General features: G+C 38.6%; 1 protein-coding gene across 5 annotated transcripts; it reads left to right on the plus strand.

The window, feature by feature from the left end:
* On the plus strand, positions 1–23,302 carry uba1 (ubiquitin-like modifier activating enzyme 1). 5 transcript variants are annotated; one of them, XM_055187896.2, is made up of 26 exons: positions 1–227; positions 7,053–7,169; positions 7,407–7,465; positions 7,570–7,738; positions 7,945–8,079; positions 8,193–8,299; positions 8,387–8,477; positions 8,589–8,721; positions 9,557–9,654; positions 9,741–9,887; positions 10,069–10,245; positions 10,354–10,461; positions 10,646–10,726; positions 10,880–11,032; positions 12,762–12,927; positions 13,184–13,380; positions 13,715–13,779; positions 13,875–14,070; positions 17,596–17,670; positions 17,757–17,946; positions 18,113–18,201; positions 18,284–18,376; positions 18,465–18,656; positions 18,736–18,837; positions 22,102–22,202; positions 22,324–23,302. In XM_055187896.2, exons 2-26 carry the CDS (start codon positions 7,053–7,055, stop codon positions 22,457–22,459), a joined length of 3,177 nt encoding a protein of 1,058 aa, XP_055043871.2. In that variant the 5' UTR covers positions 1–227; the 3' UTR covers positions 22,460–23,302. The 5 variants fall into 5 exon arrangements, with proteins under 5 accessions (XP_055043871.2, XP_055043874.2, XP_055043872.2 ...); XM_055187897.2 differs by lacking the exon at positions 1–227 and adding an exon at positions 3,091–3,230; XM_055187895.2 differs by lacking the exon at positions 1–227 and adding an exon at positions 3,112–3,373.
* Positions 23,303–23,885: the final 583 nt, after the last annotated feature.

The following is a 23,885-nucleotide window of genomic DNA, read 5'->3' on the forward strand; positions in this document are numbered from 1 at the left end:
AACTGAAGAACACTTGCTGAACTGAGAGAGTACTGTTAACGGTACAGGGAATAGCCGGTTAGGCAACCGTCCAGCCTCCCCTAAGACTGGAAAGTCACGGAGCTCCCGCCACTTCCAGTGATAAAGTTACCGAAACGGTTTGATTTGACGCTTTTTGTTGTTTATCTTTTGCCTGCGAGGTATTTCTTTATTCAGTACCGTGGAGAGGCCAAGTAATATCGGATGTGGTGAGTTCTGCATACTTATGTGCCTAGCTAATGCTAAATAGCTAACGTGTCCGTAAGAAAACTACTGCCGCTACCAACAGCCAAGTTTTTTTTTACCACTAGCCAGTTAGTCGGACGCCACAATTTGTCTGTAAATCTATACTGGCTACTTAAGGAAGAGCAAGCTTACGGCATGCACGAGACAATGCGCCCCATGCTTGCATTATGAGTCAGGGTTAAAAGATAAGAATTATCTTTGCGCACAAAGTTGGCGAGTTCTCGCGTCATATGGTTTCGGTTATTTTTCAGATTTCCTTCATGCAGTGGATGAAGAATGTGCTAAGCTAACGAGCTTCGTTTTCACAGGCTAATGTTATCAGTGGAGCCTCGCGAAACGTTTACGGCATGTCCGTGTTGCTTCCTCGCATCGTTCCCCCCAAAGCTAGCAGCTTTAATAGATAGGCAGATAATCTGACACTTAGTATTCATGCTTGTCGCCAATCTTCAGACTAATCAGAAAGACAACCATTCAAGCTTTTAACTTGGAAAATACAGCGAAATTTTCATCAAACTTGCCTGAATTTGGGGTACTCAGTCACTGCGTTGTTTCTTCTCCGGCTAGATCAGTTATCCTTAAACCTCAGCGAGTTTATTTGGCCTTGTGCATTAGTAGTCTCTGCAAGTCTGTGCTGTAAAACGATTTGCTGTGTAGGTAGCTGACGCTTTTTGAAATGCCGCCATGCTCTATTATAAAAGCGTGCAAAATTGCTATTTGGTAGTTTTATCTTAAGGTGGTGTTTTACAGTGGCTCACACAACAGGCTGATCTATTTCCACTCTCAAGGTGCAGGTGCCTTGGCGGAAGAAAGATGCCATGCGTTGTGGGTTGTTTACATTATATGTACCTTCTGTAAAGGTAACACAGGCAGGGTGAGATCTCTCACATTTGCTCCTTGAATGCATCACAGACGAGAATAAGCGGCCCACTTGGGCCTTTGTCAGATCATCCCATCCCCCAACGGTTATTCCTCTCATTTACAAGAAGAAAGCCCATGCCTAACCCATAATTTAGCAGCCATTGCCTTGAAAAAGCACTGTTTTTGCTGGTTATTGATGCAGTGTTGTATAACAGGTAAGATCTTACACGTGGGGCTTTAAGACGTAGCATAGAGGTCTTCTGTCTTATGAGGAATATTACAGAAGTATCTTTACGTTAAGGTGGTACTTATTTAACATTAGATAAGTGAGTTTTACAGATATTTATTAAACCACTATGCCTGTCACCAACAACCATGGGTGAACCCCTGCATGTCTGCTCTTTACAAAGTCAGCAGGTTGAATGGTTTTCTTCATGGTAATGTTAACAATCAAACAGCCCTAAAGGGACAGTTCACCCAAAAATAAAAATTGTTGAATAATTTTTTCACTCTCATGTTATTACAAACCTGTATAAATTTATTTTTTCTGATTAAGATGAAGATATTTAAGGAAAGTTTGTAACCAAATCGTTCTGGAGCCCCATTTAGTTACATAGTAGAAAAAAATAAATACTATGGAAATGAATGGGGCTCAAGAGCGGTTTGGTTACAAATATTCCTCAAAATATCTTTCTTCGTGCATGTTAGAAAAAATAAATGTATACGGGCTTGTAACAACGTGAGGGTGAGTAAATGATGACAGTATTTTTAATTTTTGGGTAAACTATCCCTTTAATACTCTTTTCTGTAGAGTACTATAGTGCAATATCTGCTTTGTTGGTTTTGTTCAGTGAATGTCTTATAAACATCTGTTTATCAAATAAGATGTTCTCATTTGCTGTCTCATTCTGCATATTTGCATGATTTTTTGCAAGTTGGTGTGAGGTTTGCCATGCCATAAGATGACTAAACATGCTGCCAGTATATCTGCACAACAGGCTGTTAATAACAAAGAACATATGGTTATAACCAAACCCTTATGTGTATTTAGTTTAGCTATTGATTGATTGTAGAGAAAATTATCAAAGTTTTGCAGGTGATGCACTTTGTTTGTCAAGACAACCTGGACCTTTGCATTCTTTCTTAAATCAGCATTAGTTTCTTTAGAGTAAACAATGTACACAAATGCAGTGTTTGTTTACCACAGGGTTATGACTGTAATTGCACACATAAAAATACTGTAGCCTACTTTATGCATAAACTGAAAATAGTAAATTGTGTTTTACCTTTTTTTGTGATGTGACACTGAATTGGAAAACAGCACATTGTACTTTCTGAATTTATCATTAAAGTATTTATTAGTATACAGTGAAAATTAATAGAAATCTGAATATTTGGATAGCATGTTGATTTACAGTTTGTGCCCCTAAATTTTCTGGTTGCGCCCATAACATTTTCAGTTGGGGGCCACTGTGCTCATAGTGAAAAAAGTTAGTCTGGAGCCCTGTGTAGTATATTACAGTAATTACATTTTAAGTAATCACTTTGTTAATATATACTATAGTATTCTGTAGCATTAATTATATTGAATTGATAAAGTGTAGCATATTTTGTAGCATGCATACTTTATTTACTATGGTAAGGTTCAAAACTGTAAAGCATCCTGGAATTTTACTACTTTTTATTACAGAAATATTAAAGTATAGTACCATATTTTGTCATGGGGGTGGTTTGAGGGTAAAGCATGTAAATTGCAAATATCCTACATCCTTATGGGCTAATACTTTTATACGTAGCTGAATGTATATGGTTCATTTCGATAAGCACCAGTGCGTCAGTTCTAGAACTCTGATGTCCCGGCTTTATTCAGTGCGTACTTAAAAGGGGCGGGGTTTATCGAGTGTCATAGGCAGGGCAGCCGATGAGAGATTGCAAAGGATTGCAGTACTCTCTGCAGCACCGCCTTTTCCTGTTCCTTTTATCCGAAAGGCCCCGCCCCTCTGCCACAGCTGCCATTTTGGTTTTGTTCCGTTGGCTGAAACAAAACCAGAAACGCGATACAGACAGGGTGCAGACCGGACGACAGTGACTCGGCAGGATAGTGACAGGTACTCGCAGCATCTCGCCCAGCGCTGTTCGTGCTGTTGTCGTTTCCTTCTCATCTAAATCAGCCTGAAATCCGCACCATCTAAGTTAGTTTCACACGAGGAGCGGTTTGCTGACACTGAGCGTGGACTGAGAAGGATTATTGGTAAGAGCCGAATCATTCCTCTCAGCATGCTAACACTCAGTACAAGCAGCTGCCTACACTAATGTGTGTTTTAGGGCGTATTTCATCGTCAATACTAGCGTAGACACAGTATTATTACATGGTGTATAATCGGAATGGATTAAATCGTGTCGTTTGTTAAAGCGTTGAGTTGTTTCATTCACTGATTAGCATGCGAACTTGTGACTGTAGTGCGCTAGGCCTCAGACCAGCCACTGCAAACTGCATACATCAACTATTACAAGGCATATAACTTAGCAGGTTAGCTAGTAGTCCGGTGTGTGTTTAAGAAATGTTATTGTATATGCTCCGGGTAAATCAGATCATCCGGGTAACGTTAATCATGTTAGCAGCTGTCCCTCTGTTTAATGTAATCGTTATATTTGATGCTTTGACACTGCAGGTGATGTTTCTCTTTTTTATCGCTAGGGAAGTGAATTGACGAAACGCACAAAACGGGTGTAACAGCTGATGTAGATCTATTTGTTCTCGTAGTCGTTATATTTTGAATAATATCAGGCACGGATTTATTCGTTTCGGTTTCACTCGGTAGAGGTGGGTAACTGAATGCTCAGTCTGCGAGATTTAATTTAAAGGCCATGGTCATTATAGGAAGTGTTTTATTCCAGGCTTGAAAAGTGAAGTTAATATTTATAAATCATAGACATTTCTTTTGCGATGAGTAATGTATTTTTATTTTTATATTCTGCTTGAAAGTGTCATATTTTACACGATACAAATGATTAACGATATCTGAACGTTAACAAAGTCTTCGCTGTTATGACAGGAGAAGTCATTGATGTGGCAGAATATGTCAGTATAATAAGTTCACTATACGATCACGACACGTATGTAATCTAACTTTGTTAGTAAGGTATAAATGACAAGTATCCTGTACCATGGTTATAATGCAAACGTGATATGCACGATCGCACCTGTATGCGGTATTTCCGCTTAATGGCAGCTCGTGAGTGGTAGTGTTTCTAGAATCTACTGTCTGTTTCGCATACAGCTGAACTGAATCCGGAAAAATGATAAGTTACTTGAGATTTTTTTGTGGATCTCCTTCTTCTGACTCCTGCCCACTACTAAAAATAGTGGATCTTGTAAATATTTCATCAGATGTGTGCTTAGGCGCACCACTCCTTTTTAATATCATATCATATATTAATAACAATATGGATGACGAGCTGAATAGAGCTTGTGTTTGTAAAAACACTACACTGCAGTTGTGTTTTAATGAATCAGCGGTTTTGTTAAGCCAGTGGGTGAACGAGCTTTCCACAATAAAAACAACACTTCTGTCCGTGAGCTATTTATAGCTAAAGAGCTTCATCTTGCAGCAGAAATCTCTTTCACTGTATGCATGAAAGGAACATTGTCTTATTTTAATTCCACTATTAGGAAAAAACGCAGGATTTTTAAACGTATATACTTTTATCTGAAAGCAGCTTGGTGCTTTTACAAGAATTTTATTTTCTCTTGATGGTTTTTGTAAGTGTCAGCCATCATCGGTGACTTTTGGCAATCTGAGAATGTTCATTTCCTCTTTTTGTGTATTTTTAGTCTTTGTTTAATAGACTTGAAATGAAATGCAATGACTTCTTGGTACAATTTATTTTATATTCTTTATTCAAGGAACTGTCCAGTGCTGAAATAACTCATTTATATAAGAGCATATTTCACAGGGTTTCTGTATTTATTTTTTAAGTGTGAAAAAAGTATTGTGTTCTAGTTCTTAGATCATTAAAAAAATCTTAATTTTTCTATTTCCATGTAATCCTCATTAAAATGTTTCTTCTTTTACTAGTCTAAATATAATTAGCTTCCTTATGACAACAAATAAGACCACTGCAACTTTTTTTGAGGTCAATTCATAATGGTTTCAAGAAGGTCTTTAAAAGTCTTCAATATGACTTGGTGATATTAGCAGAAACCCTGATTTCAGCAGTGTGGTAGATGTGTATTAAATGTTATTTTAACACATGATCTTTTCAGTCTGAGCTTAAAGGATTGGTCCATTTTCTTAAAAAAAAATCCAGATAATTTACTCACCACCACGTCATCCAAAATGTTGATGTCTTTCTTTGTTCAGTCGAGAAGAAATTATGTTTTTTTGAGGAAAACATTTCAGGATTTTTATCATTTTAATGGACGTAACAGGTTTAATGCAGTTTAAACTTGCAATTTCAACAGAGTTTCAAAGGACTATAAACAATCCCAAATAAGGCATAAGGGTCTTATCTAGCGAAACGATTGTCATTTTTTACAAGAAAAATAAAAAATATGCACTTTCAAACCATAACTTCTCGTCTATCTCCAGTCCTATCACATGCCAGCGCGACCTCACGTAATTGCGTAGTGACAATAGGTCACGTGTTACATGTATGAAACGCACATTTGTGGACCATTTTTAACAATAAACTGACACAAAGACATTAATTAGTATCATTCGACATACAACAACGTCGCAACAGTCTTCTTTCTTCCCCCTAGTAAACACTGGGGCGTAGTTACACATTCGTCATCCGTGACCTCTTGAAATGATGACGTATTACGCGAGGTCGCCCTAGCGTGTCACAGGACCAGAGATAGACGAGAAGTTGTGGTTTAAAAGTGCATATTTTTTATTTGTCTTGTCAAAAATGACAATCGTTTTGCTAGGTAAGACCCTTATGCCTCGTTTGGGATCATTTAGAGTCCTTTGAAACTCCGTTGAAACTGCAAGTTTAAACTGCATTAAAACTTTCACGTGTTGGGGTCCATTAAAATGAGAAAAATCCTGAATTGTTTTCCTCAAAAAAAAAAACATTTTTTTTTCTCGACTGAACAAAGAAAGACATCAACATTTTGAATAGCATGATGGTGAGTAAATTATCTGGATTTGTTTTAAGAAAATGGACTAATCCTCTAAATCATCCTGTCCTTTTCGCTTTTGCGCTTCCAGGGCGCAGTTCATAAGCGATTATTAGTCCGATACCCGATCCAGCAAAAACACCTTTAGATGCGTGTTAATATTAATAACAAAGCGGTTTAATATTGTTTGTGTACCGACCGGAAAACATCGGAAGTACACCTGTATTCATCCAGGAGATATTTGATTTTGCTATTTTAGTTTATTTGCATGACAACTTTTTCTATGTTTGTGGCATAGGTTTTGCCAAGTCCTAGAGCAAAATCAAATGCAGAGCAAATTCTTGTAAACTGCTGTTAAGCCTCCATTAAAATGTTTATTGATTTGTTTTTATTCAGAAAACGCATTACGGCTTGAACCCAAAATAAGATGGTTTTTATGATGCGTCTGTAGTAGGGACGCACCAATAATTCAGCCTATAATCTGTATCTCAAGGTAAAATCAAGTTCTCCCACTTATCTGCCATCGGTCGATTATTCAAAAACGGCTGATGATCAGAACAGCAAATCAATTCCTGCTGGTAATCAAAAGGAGTGGAAAAATGCACCCGATGCACTTCTAGGATTTCACAACATAATATTTTTAAACATGGAGTAAAAAGCAGTGTCGAAAAGAAATCTGTCTCTGTGCATCCCTAGTCTATAGGCAATACTCTGTGATCTGCAGCGTTTGTATACAATAATAAATCAACAAGCTCAATCTGTTTATTTGGACAAGACTGAGGTTGAGTTTTGTTATACCTTCTAGATGTCCAGCTCGCCGCTGTCCAAGAAGCGTCGCGTGTCAGGATCAGAGACGAAGACGGGATCCCACTGCTCCTCCTCTAACTCTGTCAGAACCGAACTGTCTCACACACCAGCTAACGTATGTTCGCCTAAATCAAACCATATACGCTACCAGTCAAATGTTCAGGATCGCTTGACTGAAATGATCAAGGCTTTTAAATTGGTTTTGTGACACAATTATATTTTGCCTAATGTATGTTTTTTTTTTCATAACTCTTGTTTCCAAAATGATTTTAATTCTAGGTAAAGGGTGGTAACTGTTATTATGTGCATCTCTTTATCTAAAGTGCATTTGCTGTTGTTCTGGTCTCTGTAGGGCATGGCTAAGAATGGAAATGATGCGGAGATTGACGAGGGCCTGTATTCCCGACAGCTGTGAGTTTCCTCATCTCCTTTTGATTCATTTCATTATTCTTTTCTTGTATATAACAGAGGAATGATCACGTGAGTGGCTGCTAAATTTATCGTTCATCTCTCAGGTACGTACTGGGCCATGAAGCTATGAAGCGCATGCAGAACTCCAATGTTCTGATCTCAGGGCTGCGAGGATTGGGTGTAGAGATTGCAAAGAATGTAATTCTGGGCGGAGTCAAGACTGTGACCGTCCACGATCAGGGCGTGGCTGAGTGGAGAGACCTTTCTTCACAGGTTAGTGATTGGTTAGAAGTCATAACCATAAATGCACAGTGTTAATTTTAAACTTTGCAAGTATGCCAAAAAATGTCTTTGACTAAAGCAAAAAAAACAACGTGCCTTGTGCGGCTGCACAATATAGCTTGATTAGGCTTTGACTTAACCAAATTACAACATACAGTTTAAAATTTAACCAACCTATTGTTTGTGTTTTATGTTAGTTTTACTTGCGTGAGGAAGATCTTGGGAAGAACCGTGCAGAGGCCAGCCAGAGTCGACTAGCAGAACTGAACAGCTATGTACCTGTAACCGCCTACACTGGCAACCTCACCAATGACTACTTGACCCAGTTTCAGGTACTGTAGTTATCGAATCCCCCCTAACTACACACAAAGTAACACACAAATTGCTTTGTGATGGTTAATGATTAATTGGGTTTAACTTGGTTGGCGTATGTTTGATCGGCCAGGTTGTGGTGCTTACCAGCTGCAGTCTTGAAGAGCAGATGCGCATCGGGGAGTTCTGCCACAGTAACAACATCAAGTTAATAGTGGCAGACACACGTGGGCTGTTTGGGTAAGACATGCTCCTAACTGTATTACATAATATTATCATTAACCCAATTATGCAGTCTTTTGTGATTTTCATACTTTTATCAAATAGGCAACTCTTTTGTGATTTTGGAGAGGAAATGATTGTGCTGGACACCAATGGAGAGCAGCCTCTGAGCGCTATGATCTCAATGATCACAAAGGTAACATGAGCCAAAAGACTGTGCCAAGTTACACTGAGTCATGGTGGCTTGAAAAATACTTTTTTTTTAACACCTGGTCATCTGAATCTTTTGCTGTGTTCACGTGTAAAGGACAGTGCTGGTGTGGTCACATGTCTGGATGAAGCACGGCATGGGTTCGAGAGTGGGGACCATGTGACATTCACAGAAGTGCAGGGCATGACGGAGCTAAACAACCATGCTCCAATTGAGATCAAAACACTGGGTGAGTTGTTTGAATTATTCTTACTACGTATAGGTAGTAGGGCTGTATATCAGCAAAAATCTCACAATACGATACGTATCATAATACACGCATTGCAATGCGATGTGTTGTGGACTTACGGTACTATAAAGCAAGGTGAAATATTGTCATTTAGAAGACATCACTTGTAGTTGGCCCAATGCAAGTACTTTCTGTCACTGTTTAAGTTCAGAGATAAAAAGAATGCTAACGTGGTCGGGATGTTACAACGAAATGACCAAACGAAACAACTGCTATGAATCTATTGCATTTTTTGATGGTCGAAACCGTATTGCCAATAAAATATCACGATACTTGCATATATCAATTGGTGGTGCATAATGATTAATCGTGATTAATCCATAGCAGAATAAATGTTTTTGTTTAAATCATGTTTGTGTGAACAGTGTATAATAATTATGTATGTATATATAAATATGCACACATTATATTAAGTATTTATATTTGTATAGAATATAAATTATACATAAATATTAAAATGTCTATTCACGATTAATCGCGATTAATCGTTATGCATCCCTAATATTTTCTTGCACCCCCAATAGGTGGCACGAAGATGAATAAAACATCTTAGCTGTAGACATTGTGATGAGATTAATAAGCTCTGAACTTTTTAGGTAGATAGTGACATCATCTTTGAAAATGTGCACATTTTTATATGTTTAGTTTTTTCACACTTAATTTACTTAAATATCCTAATTTAACTAAGGCTTAGTCCTGGCTTTAGCTAAGCCTTGTCTGTGAAACCAGGCCCAAGTCTTGAAAGCTGTGTGTGACTAATGTTTTCTGTCATCAGGTCCTTACACCTTCAGCATCTGTGACACAAGCTCCTTCTCAGACTATGTGAGAGGCGGTATTGTCACACAGGTCAAGATGCCCAAGAAGTTTCCATTTGTAAGTTGATGCCTGACTAATGTGCTGAATTTTTTTTTTTTTAAGTGAATACTCTGTTTAATTAATTTGCTTGCTTTGTCTCCTAGAAATCCCTTCCCTCTTCCTTGGCTGATCCGGAGTTTCTGATGACTGATTTTGCCAAATTCGATCGTCCAGGCCAACTGCATTTGGGCTTTCAGGCATTACATGCGTTTGAGAAGAAACACGGACGTCAACCAAAGCCCTGGAATCAGGCTGAGCACTAGAAACGGTAGAAACTTGACTGAAAACAGCATCTGTGTATTTGCCAAATGCAAAAAAGTAAATATTGGACGCAAGGTCTTGGTCAATTGTAAATCTTATAAAGCCAGACTTGTGACTTGGAGAATCAAGCTCATATTTAACTTTTAATTCCGTATTTTCCGTGTACTGCAGGCTGATGCGGACGAGCTTGTGACTCTGGCCGAGGAGGTGAATACTGCACAGACCGGATCTGCCAAGCAGGAGCAATTAGACCAGGCAGTTATCAAAAAGCTGGCCTGTGTGGCTGCTGGAGACCTGGCACCTGTCAATGCTTTCATTGGTGGGCTCGCTGCCCAGGAAGTTATGAAGGTAATACAGTGTCCTGTTATTGCATTAACCTTACCTATACTAAATCTGAAAAGTTGTTACACATGTTCTGTCATTGCCTTTTATTTATTGCTACTCTCACATGCACAGGCTTGCACTGGGAAGTTTATGCCCATCAATCAGTGGCTGTATTTTGATGCTTTGGAGTGTTTACCTGAAGCTGAAGAAGCTGCTCTTACAGAGGAAGAGTGTGCACCTGTGAGTTCCTCTAACACACATTTAATACATTTACATACATCTTCAAGTGCTTTTTCAGTAGAGCTACTTTCACACTTTAGCCCACTCAAGATGGTTAAGAGTATGATGTATGGATTTATGGGTTGTACTATAGGTTTAATAGTATGAGAAAGTTTTGTTTATTGGTCTGTTTTTGTTTTTATAGAGGAACTGCCGGTATGATGGTCAGATTGCTGTCTTTGGTTCCAAGGTCCAAGAGTTGTTAGCCAAACAGCGATACTTTCTGGTAAGGAATTAAAGCTGTTTATCAAAATAGGTGATTGTTACAAAGAGTCAAATAGCTTTTTTTAACTGCTATAAATCACATTTACACTGTTTCAGTACCTTTAAATAGCCCTTTTACTTTCTGCTGAGTTTTTATATCTTTTTCTGTGTTCAGGTCGGTGCTGGTGCCATTGGCTGTGAGCTGCTAAAAAACTTTGCTATGATGGGCCTTGCAAGTGGTGGTGGGGAGGTGATAGTGACAGACATGGACACCATAGAGAAGTCAAACCTCAATCGTCAGTTTCTCTTCAGGCCATGGGATGTCTCAGTGAGTGTTGTCTAATGTTACTACAAATAACGTGTGAATTGATTGTGATTTTGATGGTTATTTCCTTTGGTAGACACTGATGTCAGTGTTGCTTATTGAGGGGTCTACTTTACAAATAAAAAAAGGCTTACTACAAACAAATGTAAGAGCGCAGCTCCCTGCACGTGCGAGAGAGGACTATTTTTACCATGCCAATAAAGCTATTTTGTATCTGAGAGAGGGAGTGAGATGTACAGATGATTGACTCACGCTGGATTTATAACACAAGATGAAACGACAGAAACAGACTCAATCAAAAACTGTTAATTGATGTGCAATTAATATAAACTACTACTGCTATGATATGATGTGCAATATCAGTATGGTTTACAATAGGCATGTCCCGATCCCACTTTTTTTATTTCCGATACCAGAATTCCGTATATCAGCCGATGCCGATATCTGCCCAATACTATTGTAATTAAATGTGTATAGTGCTTTCTGCTAGTATCATCTAGTATCATTTTAAATGTTAAAATCAATCATTTAAAATGATTTACAAGTAACAGGAAACATTCGTAAATAATAATCATGACAGTGTTTAGGAAAACACATTGGATGTTTGATCAATTATGTATTCTAAATATTTTTTCCTTAATTGCGTAAAACTGTCATAGTCAAAAAAGCTTAGGTGTGCAGATGGGTATTTTGGGAATTATGCGTTACTTTGACCGGACTTTTTATGCACATTCTGGGCGCAGAATTGATGCCCTTGAAGCATCCTCTCATGGGAATCCTCGCACCGCAATGGAAAGTTTATAACCGAGAATAGATGCATCGTGTGCTCGGCACATAGTGAATTGCATCCCTCCAACGGCTTACTAAGACTTGTGTGCGTGTGTGAAAGACGCGTTTCATCCGTCCGCTTCACCGATGGATTAACCAGTTTGCGAGTAATTTACAGTGTTTCTGTGAACTTAAATATCTTTAAATGTTCGTTTGTTCCTTCGCATGAAGCTATTGAGTGTACTAAAAGACTTTGAATATAGTGCATAAAACGTTTATGGTGCTTTTATAATACTTTATCCTTTTAATAGCTTGTCAGTAACAACCACGGCTAATGCACATATCGGAATTGGATCGGTCATGTTGTCAGTCCTCGATCCGATGTCCGATCCAGCCAAAAACATATATGTAAAGTCAATGCAGAGAGACTGGCAGGACCGAGAGCGATGTATTATTTTCACCCCTAATAATACCAACTTGAAGCATTATCATATTGCATATAGTATTATTTAGAAAGTTATTGCTATTATATTTTCCTTAATATCATGCTACTCCTGTTTGTTGGTGCAGATCTGTCTAGTGCAGTGGTTCCCAATCCGGGGGCTGCGAGATGGTGCCAGGGAGGCCCCAGTTTTATGACATTTTATAAAATACATTAATTTATCATGATTTCTGTGAAATTAAACCTAAAAAATTTAAATAAGGCAGCACAACTTTGTATCATTTAATGTTTGTTTAATTAAAATGTGATGTTTTAGAAGTTTTTTGTCATAAATTTTCTTTGGGGGGGGCGCGAAGAAATGCACCGTACACAAAGGGGGCCGCACGCTGAAAAAGTTTGAGAACCACGGGTCTAGTGAAACATTGAATGCAGAATGATTTTGTCTGATTTTTATCATGAATGTTGGTGCTGTGACTTCTATAACCAAGTGACTCACAATTACGATGTCTCTTTACTGAGCAGAAGATGAAGAGCGATACGGCCGCTGCAGCCGTGAAGCAGATGAACCCGTCAGTCCGTGTCACAAGCCATCAGAACCGTGTAGGACCTGACACAGAGAAGGTCTATGATGATGACTTCTTCGATACCCTAGACGGAGTGGCAAACGCTCTTGACAACGTCGATGCCCGTAAGTGAAATTTCAGAACACCACCACAGAAGTGTTTAGTCAAGAAGCACACAGTTATCTCTGCATAGCCGGTATGAGTAGATCTTAAATTGCAACCATAAAGGCCATGCTTTTCAAATGCTGGTCTGTTTCTGCATGGTGTTCTAGAATACTGTAGCTTTACATTGTAGTAGATGTCTGTTCTGTATGCATAAATAAAAATTGTATAGATGCAGCTAAAATGAAAGGTTCGATGACATAATTCCTCCTTTATTAGGTATGTATATGGACCGGAGATGCGTGTACTACCGTAAGCCATTGCTGGAGTCTGGCACTTTAGGCACTAAGGGGAATGTTCAGGTGGTCATTCCCTTCCTCACAGAGTCATACAGCTCCAGTCAGGATCCTCCGGAGAAATCTATTCCTATCTGCACTCTCAAAAACTTCCCTAATGCGATTGAGCACACCCTTCAGGTAACAATCATTATTTTTATGTACTTGTTTCTTTGGAGTGTTGCAGTCTTGTTTTTATCTCCAGGTGAATAACACGCAGAATGATTTTATTTAACAGCCTGTCTGTCATTCAGTTCACTCATAAGCCGTTAGATATTTTTACAAAAAAATTTTACTTCATGGTTATGCTGTTTTGCCACAGCTCTGTTTCCATGTCTTTTGAAAGATGGGAATTTGGTAAGGGTGTGTGTTTAATTCAGTGGTGGAAATTCTCAAACGGTTAACATTGCTTAAACCTTTAGATGGATTTAAAGAGCTGCTGACCCTTAATGTTTCTCCACCTCCTCTTCCACAGTGGGCGCGTGATGAGTTCGAGGGACTTTTTAAACAGCCTGCTGAAAACGCCCAGCAGTATCTGTCGTAAGTTTTCTGCAGCCTAAACAACCCCCAGAACTTTCCAGTTTTAGTTATCAAGCTGTATATACATCATCATCATCATCATCATATCTCACCAGAGACCCGAAATTTATGGAGCGCACTCTGAAACTGCCTGGAGCTCAGCCTCTGGAGGTACTGGAGGCCGTGTATAAAAGCCTGGTGACAGATAAGCCACGAAACTGGGAGGACTGCGTGGCCTGGGCCCGCAACCACTGGCAGTGTCAATATAACAACAACATCCGTCAGCTACTGCACAACTTCCCTCCAGAACAGGTAAGAGTTACCTGTATTGCTCTTTACGTGATTTATCATTAGACTGTTTATTTTGTCATAAGAGATGGTGTTTTGCCTATCCTGTATAGAATAGGATCTTTATTAAGCCTTATGCTACGTACACACCAAACGCATAGCATCGCGTTGCTCGCTCTAGATTACCCGCGTGATTTAAATTGTGTCATGCGAGTTTTTCGCTTGAGTTGAATATTTTTAACTTGCGCGTTTGAGGCGAATAGCACGTGTTTTCGCGGCAATCGCGCCGCCCAATTCGCGTCATTCGCATCGCCCCGAGCAAGGATACGTCTGATCGCGTCTTTAACTTTGTATGGAATCTAGTCGCGCAAATTGTTGAACTTGCGTTTGGTGTGTATGCTCCATTAAAGGGATAGTTTATCCCAAAATGAAAATTAGCGCATATTTTACTTGGCTTTAAAAGGATTAGTCCATTTTCTTGAAATAAAAATCCAGATAATAATGCAAAATGTTGATGTCTTTCTTTGTTCATTCGAGAAGAAATCATGTTTTTTGAGGTAAACATTCCAGGATTTTTCTCATTTTAATGGACCCCAATAGGGCTGCAACTAACGACTATTTTAATAGTCGACTAGTCACCAACTATTGAAACGATTAGTCGACTAATCGAATAATAATATTTTTTTTCTAAAATTAAGCATGAGATTGCTTTAATTCTGTGGAAAATGATAGTAAACAAGAAAGAAGGGGGTAGTTCAATGAACTTTTTTTACATTTAATGAAAACAAGTTTTACATTTTTAATAATTGCAGCTAGCTACTATGATTTTACCAAAAGGAAGTTATGTATTTCAGCTATTTTATTTATTAGTGCTGTCAATAAATTATTTTTATCTTTTCTAAATTTACCTAAATGTAACACTTTCAAGTTATTAATGCTCTAATCAGCATGGATTTGGTCAATATATATGCTATATGAAAATGTATGTCTACAACAGCCTGTTTACATTTTCAACAGAACCATCAGCCATAGTTTTATACATGATTTTCCCTTTAGAAGACCTTGTTCTTTCTCCATTTCTGTTTGCTGCTGCATCATTTGTGACCTGTGCTGGCAAATTGAGTTGGGATGAGCAAATTATTTTAACATTCTCTATTAAAAAACTTCAAAACCATTGGAACAATTGTTGGAATCTGATAAAGCATGACATAACTACACCTGTTTACGCAGAGCAAAAACAATATCAATATATGTTACATATGTTTTTCTTTTATTGTTTAATTTTGACATTGAGACAGACCGCTTTAAGATCCTGTAGGCTAATGCAAGGGTTTAATATAATGACACAACAGATACTTTTCCTTAACAGTTAACCAAACATTCACTTCAGATATAACAGATTATAGGTCATACCTGCGTGAATTCTTGTCAAAACAGATATTTTTAAAACTGTAATTTTGTGTAAGATGTCTATATATATCTGGGTCGCGCACTCGCATGTTTGTGTGCATGCGCGTCAGACATCGCTTTTGAGCCTTGTCACTCTTAATAACTCTTTTAACATCAATCAGGTCCCGAACTTTATCTCTCTTAATAATTATTTTAACATCAAGTAAGTCCTGCAGTCTATTTTCTATCATTTCTGAATGCTTTAAAAACGAAACTAAAAAGTGAAAGAAGACGCATCTTTGCTTTATATGGATTTGAGACGGTACACCTCTCAGGAAACGTGCAGATAAAGATAATTTTAGATGTTTAATGACCATTTAGAGCATTGAATTCGCTAGACGAGAGCTTAATGTTCTTATTTTTATGAAAAGCTCCGACTCAGACAGCGCCGGTTACTTGCTGCTTCTCAATTCATCCAGCTGTGGGTCAAACAGAAATTGCGTGTTGCGTTAATCGCGCGTTAATAAAATTTGTGCCATTAAAATGAATTTGCGTTAACGCGTTTATTTTGACAGCCCTAATATTTATATATATATATAAATATATATATATATGCTGTATTTTTTAAGTTTTGAAGGTATAAATCAAAACAAACCAACTGCAGTTGAATTGATATTCATTTGAATGCACAACCAAAAAACGAGATTTCTGAAAAATAAAAAAAACATCAGACTGCATGCATTTAATTTAAAATTTTGTCAGGCACAGTCGGGCATAACGTTAAATCCTTTATTTATTTATTTTAAAGCGAAAATACGCATATAAAATGTACAATGTACATCCAAAACAAAACGTATTGGCTTCCATGTTATTTAAATCTTACCGAGGCAAGTCAAACTCTGTTTAATTCAACTGTCCGACGTGCTTTCTCTTTAAATGTTCGTGCTTGACCGAGGTGCTGCCGTGAAATGCAAAGACTGCTTTGAAAACCATGCAGGTAATCTTTTTATTCACCTTATCCAGGCTAAAATGCTCCCAAACCTCAGATGTTTTGGTACGCGCATCTGCTGCGTTGGACGCTGCCATTTCTGTGTGTTATCGCTGAGCAGAGAAGCTAATGCGCATGTGCGACTCATGTCTGGCGACAACGTCGACAATGATATTCATATTTCTGTTAATCGATTTTTGTCGACAACGTCGACGAATCGTTGCAGCCCTAGACCCCAACACTTAACAGTTTTTTTAATGCAGTTTAAAATTGCAGTTTCAAAGGACTCTAAACGATCCCAAACGAGGTATAAGGGTCTGATCTAGTGAAACAATTGTCATTTTTAGCAAGAAAAATTAAATGTATACACTTTTAAACCACAACTTCTCGTCTTTCTTCGGTCCTTTGACGTGCCAGCACGACCTCACGTAATGCGTCATCACATCAAGAGGTCACGGATATGGCGTATGCGAAACTATGCCCCAGTGTTTACAAGTGTGGAGAAAGAGGACCGTTCAGACGTTGTTGTATGTGGAATCATAGTAATCAATGTCTTTGTGTCAGTTTATTCTTTAAAATGGTCCGCAAATGTGCGTTTCATATATGTAACACGTGACCTTTCCACGTCATTACCCAATTGCGTGAGGTCGCACTGGCTCGTCACACGGCCGGAGGAGGAGGAGAGGTTGTGGTTTAGAAGTGCATATTTTTTATTTTTCTTGCCAAAAATGACGACACGTTTCGCTAGATAAGACCCTTATGCCTCGTTTGAGAACGTTTAGAGTCCTTCGAAACTGCAATTTTGGACTGCATTGGAACTGATAAGTGTTGGGGTCCATTAAAGTCCATTAAAATGAGAAAAATCCTGGATTTTTTTCCTCAAAACACATAATTTCTTCTGGACTGAACAAAGAAAGACATCAACATTTGGATGACATGGTGGTGAGTATATTATCTGGATTTTTTTTTTTTAGAAAATGGACTAATCCTTTAAGCCATCTTAGGTGTGACTTTCTTTCAGCCAAAAACAGAATCTGAGTTATCAATTAATGTCCTGGTTCTGGTTCTTTTCAGCTTTATAATGCAAATGTATAGTGCCCCAATGGAAAGACCATGCACACATTAAAAACATAAATGCATACGTTTATTCAATTTCGTTAATTTCTTCACAGCTTACTAGCTCTGGGGCACCGTTCTGGTCTGGTCCAAAAAGATGTCCTCATGCTTTAGAGTTCAGCACTGACAATGTAAGTTATCACCGCGACTCTCTTTATAAAAGCATAATGCACAAGGCAAACTGGAGATGAATTTTGAATATGTGATTGATTCACAGGATCTTCACATGGACTACGTTTTGGCGGCGGCTAACTTGTATGCAAAGTCGTATGGCATGGAAGGCTCCACAGACCGGGTAGCTCTGGCCAAGCTGCTGCAGCAAATCAAAGTGCCTGAATTCACCCCAAGGTCAGGAGTCAAAATCCACGTTTCCGATCAGGAGCTGCAGAGTGCCCATGCATCTGTTGGTAAGTGGGGAACAATTTAATATTGAACACTTGCTGAGTTGGTTAGTTTTGTTAGTTTGTTCTGCTAAGCACTGCAAGTTTTGACTCACCTCGCATCGCTCATTATAGTTATTAATGGTATTTGCTGAATGCATCTTGGTGATAATCCCAAATGGTTTATTTCTAGATGACTCCAGACTTGAAGAACTAAAGACAATATTGCCTTCCCCAGAAAAGACTTCTCAGTTCAAACTCTGTGCCATTGAATTTGAAAAGGTACCACTTGCAGCCCAAGTCTCCAAGCCAGTAGAGCTTTCTTGAACTTTGTAGTAATAATGCCAATAATTTTCTTGCTCAGGACGATGACACAAACTTCCACATGGACTTCATTGTAGCGGCTTCCAATCTGAGAGCGGAGAACTACGACATTCCTCCTGCAGATAAACACAAGGTGCGAGTCCTTGAAACTGTTTGTCTTAACTGCATTACACTTAAATTCCCACCATTGCAGATCTTGATTTTATTTTTCCTAATTTCAGAGTAAACTCATTGCTGGAAAAATCATTCCAGCCATCGCCACGACAACAGCCGCCGTTGTGGGTCTCGTCTGTCTAGAGCTGCTGAAAATCGTTCAGGGCCACAAGAAGGTTGAATCGTACAAGAATGGCTTCATGAACCTTGCTCTGCCTTTCTTCGCTTTCTCTGAGCCCATAGCTGCCCCTAAGCACAAGGTACAGAGTGACATTTAATATGGTGGCCACTGCAGCAGTATTTGCAGAATTATTTTAACCTTTTAACATTTTTTTGCAGTACTATGACATTGATTGGACACTTTGGGACCGTTTCGAAGTGAAAGGAATACAATCCAATGGAGAAGAAATGACACTGCGACAGTTCTTGGATTATTTCAAGGTAAGTTATGTTCGATGCTCATTGGCTTTGGTCATACTGCAGCCAAATATAGTGAAAATAAAAATTTTGTCATTTACCCACCCTCAAGCCTGTATACATTTCTTTTTTCTGCTGAACACAAAGGAAGATATTTTAAGCAGCATTTGCAACTAAACCGTTTTTGAGCACCATTGACTTTTTGTGAGTAGACGTCACCATTATGTAGGGCTGAACAATAATTCAATATCGATTTATGTTGTGGTATGTATTTGATCAATAACTGATATGGCTTCTAAACACATTTCCAATATTTCTATACATTACAGCGTCCCATGGCCGTTTGCACGTCACAAAAACACGTGTTAAACGCCAGTCAATGCACTTCTTCCTTCAAAGCACGTGCCGTCTTTCGCAGCTATGCAACCATGAGCCGCACATTCCGGAAAACGTAATGCCTGATCAGATTTAAATCGGTCACATGTCGAATTATATCATTGTTATTATGCGATCAGTGAATCTGGTGTTCGCCCAGAGAAGAGCTGTCACACAGAATACTGCGGGGGAGCTGCGGGGTTAGTTTGCGTCAAGTCACAGCTTCCAATAGTGACACCATATAGGGAGAGAGAACAGGAGATGTAATGCAACACAAACTGAACTACGGATTAGAAAAATCAGGTTCACGTGTTAAAAAAGGGGAAAAGAAACGTGCAATAGATAAAAGTATGTAGGCAGCTATTGGTCTCATAATGAGTATGTATATGATGTAGTATGCTAGTATTTAATATATGATTTATGTAGATTGCTATAGAGTTCTCAACGGGTCGGGCAGGCCCGACAAACCCGACGGGACCCGCGAATTCGGGCCGGGTTCGGGTCAAAAATATAAGCAACTGAGTCGGGTCGGGTCGGACCTCGGGCTTAATCTTTTACGCTCCGTGAAAAAAATTATTAATCATCACTGTTGTTCACCGTAAAGAAAGTCTGGTCTGGCTGCTGCAACATGCATCACAGAGAGGGGCGGGGGATAGCAATAAGCTCCGGGGTGGATCAGCAACGGATCCAGACCGGAGCTGCCGGCTTCAGAGCGGATCCGCTTCAGAGCAGATCCGTTGCGGATCCGCTTCAGAGCAGATCCGTTGCGGATCCGCCCCAGAGCTTATTGCTATCACTGCGTGCACGCCTGTTGCCTGGAGAAGAAGAGATGGAGAAAAGTAAACTTGCCGCAGGTGAATTCACCGTTGCTTGCTACTACAGGAGGAGAAGCCGCTGGCTGGGTACATGTTTGAGTTCTTTTTATTTATTATTGTGTGAGTTTTAGGCATATTTATATAGCCTATATTTAAAGTTTATTGTTTCAGTTGTTTGTATTGTTAAAAGGCGTGAACATTAAAGCTTGGTTTGAATTTCCGTCTGCTGGTCATGATAATAGCCTACGTGTATGTGAAAAAAAGGCAGGGGGGGGTCGGGGGCGTCGGGCCGCGGGTCGGGTTCGGACAGATAATTCACGTTGATGTGTCGGGTTACATCGGGTCCGGGCTTTAAAAGCCACGGGCCGGGTCGGGTTGTAATTTTCAGGCCCGTTGAGAACTCTAGCTTGCTATGCAATTACAAATAGAGCTTTGATATAAATGTTTCTGTCCAACTATCTTATGTGTCATTAAAGGAACAGTATGTAGGATTGTGGCTAAAACTGGTACTGCAATCACACAACTGGTGGCCAATACACAAAATGACAACATAAACATCAGTTGAGGGCTGCAACTCCACTTTTCAAATGACAATATCCTGGCCAGACCACTGTTGTCAGTGATATAAGTATTTGAAATGAAAATGATTTTTAATGTTGTAAGGGATCTCAGGTTTCGGAAGGATTACAAAACTGCAATCGTTCCCGGGTTTCGGACACAATATGCGTTGCTAGAGTACGAATATATTGTATTGCAATATGGAGCGTTTAAGTATTAACCTTAAATCTAAACTAAACAACAGATTTGTAAATGAAAAGGTTTAATTACAGTACTGACTTAAAGTTACAATTGAAATGGTTACACTATAAATGCATGAAATGGTAAATAATACAAACAATTGACTGTTTCCAATGTATGTGAGATATTACCTGATAAGATAGAGAACAGAGAAAGAAAGTTTAGAAGAAAGAGATTCACACATTCAAACTGACCAATCAGAAGACCACCTTTAACCCCCACTGTATTGAATAAACAGCTGTGACAATAGTCTTTGATCACTATCAGCACAGGGGGTTGTGACAAGTTGTGACCAAGTAATACATTCCTATATTTTTAATCTTACAATGTCTAGGGCCATTTTATGATTAATTGATATAAATTTCTTACATACTGTTCCTTTAAATAGCCTACTACCATTCAAAAGTTTTAGGGTCACTTTCACTTATTTAATAATGTTTTTCCACATATTACTACCATAGTCGATGGATTAAAATTATGGAACTATGAAAGTTAATACTGTGTCTGAGAACTTGTTAATAAAATGATCCATTAGTTTGAGATCCCTGCATTACAGCATTTATCACTGACTGACATTCAGATGAACCTTATTAACAGTGATGGGCAGTAACGCGTTACTGTAATCCGATTACTTTTTTCAAGTAACAAGTGCAGTAAGGGATTACAATTGCAAAAACAGTAATTCGATTACTGTTACTCCCCCGTAAGCAGGCTGCGTTACTGCGATATTTAACCTCGGTTTGTGACGCGAGTCGAGTGACAATGACGTTGTGAGCGCCGTCAGTCAGTGTAGTGTTGAACATGAAGAGACAACATAGAGTGCGGAAGAGAACAAGACTATGCAGCGTTTAATGCTTGGAAGTACCAACATTACTTTGAGTTTAACCCAGTTAAAGGTGACAAAAACATCAGCGTCCGCTGTACACTCTGCATGGGAATAAAACTTTTATCTACAGCGAAAAATTACCACCCAGCAAACACCTAGCAAGCCGGCACAAGAATGTGAAACTTACTGAAAAAAAACCTGAACCCCCAGCTGACATGACCGCTGCGGCTCCATCTCATACAGTGTCCTCAGATTCTATATCATATTCTATTACAAGACGTTCACGTGAAATCTGATGTAAACAACAGCCTATATATCTATATTTCATGGATTTTCACAAAAACGACAACAGCGTCATTTCCTTAAATTTGTGTTTTCAGGACCCCAAAACATTTAAAACGTTTCTAGTTGTTGGTTGAAAATGCCCCTTTGTGTCAATAAAACAGCCTCCAATCTGTTCTCTTCTCCCTTCAGAATGAACACAAACTGGAGATCACTATGCTATCTCAGGGAGTTTCCATGCTCTACTCGTTCTTCATGCCTGCAGCAAAGCTGAAAGAAAGGCTGGAGCTTCCGTAAGTCTTTCATTTGAATTTTTGCGGAACAAAACGACTTCTAATCAGAGGCGAATTGATGAGATCTGTCATGAAATGTGGATGTTTGTAGTAGTAACATAACTTCTGTTGTTTTTCATAGGATGACTGAGATCGTGACCAAGGTGTCCAAGAAGAAACTGGGAAAGCATGTTAAAGCACTAGTTTTTGAGCTCTGCTGCAATGACGACACAGAAGAGGATGTAGAGGTGCCCTATGTCAGATACACTATCCGCTGATAAGGTTCTTGGGGACGGGAGGGACAGGCTGGAGGAGCGATAGGGGGCTCACTGGGAATTCAAAGCAAAATGGAAAGCATCTGTATGTTTGGAGAACCCAAAGAAAAATCAACAAGAGGGGTGATGGTATTTTTTTAATCAGTTACTGGATAATACAAGTATTATATTTCGAACACCCCTCTTTCCTATTGGTTGAGCGCTCTAGGGTCTGGTTCAATCTTAGGCTGGATAACTTTAGAAATAAACAATAAATATTGATGGGGAGCATGTGAACTTTTTTGACTAACTTATTTAAACTGGTCATTCTAACCACACGGCTTCAGTGAATGAATATGAATATATCTGTAAACTGATTATCAGTCATCTTTTACACACTTCCTGCCCTCATGATACACTTTGTGGGCACCATCTTGCTTTGTGTTCGAACACATTGAATAAAATATTGACAGATACATACAGTAAACGTACAGTTCATTGCTTTTTTCCCCCAAATACTGCCTTGGCTTGATGTCACCTGCTGATGGGTTTTGTTCAAATTAAAACCTTTTCATGGCCAAGGTCTTAAAGCGAGTTGTTCTGTTTATTGAACTCCACCTCTCCCAGTGGGGATATCCCTTTGCCTCTCTAGTGTCTGTTTGGGTTGAGGTTCAGGAACTTGCACATAGTTTTTTTTATTTTATTTTTTATGTTTTGGCAGACTTCTGGTGTACACCTTGTAGAACATACATACACTCTGTATTCTTTCTACTTTGTTAAACTCCGAAAAAAAAAACATTACAGTAAAAGTGATTTTATTCTGTAATGGGAGCACTTAGTGTGTTAGTGAATAAAGTTGAAAACGTTTTCTTGCTTTTATTGTCTTTTCTTTGCTACCATTGTTTTTAAAATGTATTGATGAAGATAATAAAATCTGCAGTTAAGCAAACTGGTCATCAGTAATATTTCAGAGCATTCATCTTAAAGGGATAGTTCTTCCTAAAATTCTGTCTTTATTTACTCACCCTAAAGTTGTATGAGTTTCTTTATTTTGTTGAAAGAAATGAATATATTTTGATAAATGATGTGAACAACACAGTTGACGATGGTACCCATTGACTTTCTTAGTATTTGTTTTTCTACTATAGAGGTCAATCATCAATAGAGGGCTGTCACAGTTATGAAATTCGGATGACTGTTAAATACCTGTTTTAGGACTTTGCCGAGACAATTAATTGTCCTTTTTATGGCTTTGACATTTAATTCTCAAACATTTACTATACACATAACGCATATTTAAAAGTAATTATTTAATGCATATATTTTTGCTGCAAAAAATGAATTCCTTCCAGATCCTTAAGAATGGCATCCTTCACTTCCCTAAATTTGTAATTGCTGTTTTGGAAATATATGACATTTCATACTACTAAAGTTTTGCAGTATTTCTTTA

Source organism: Misgurnus anguillicaudatus, chromosome 13 (genome assembly GCF_027580225.2).
Source record: "Misgurnus anguillicaudatus chromosome 13, ASM2758022v2, whole genome shotgun sequence".
Classification (NCBI taxonomy): Eukaryota; Metazoa; Chordata; class Actinopteri; order Cypriniformes; family Cobitidae; genus Misgurnus; species Misgurnus anguillicaudatus.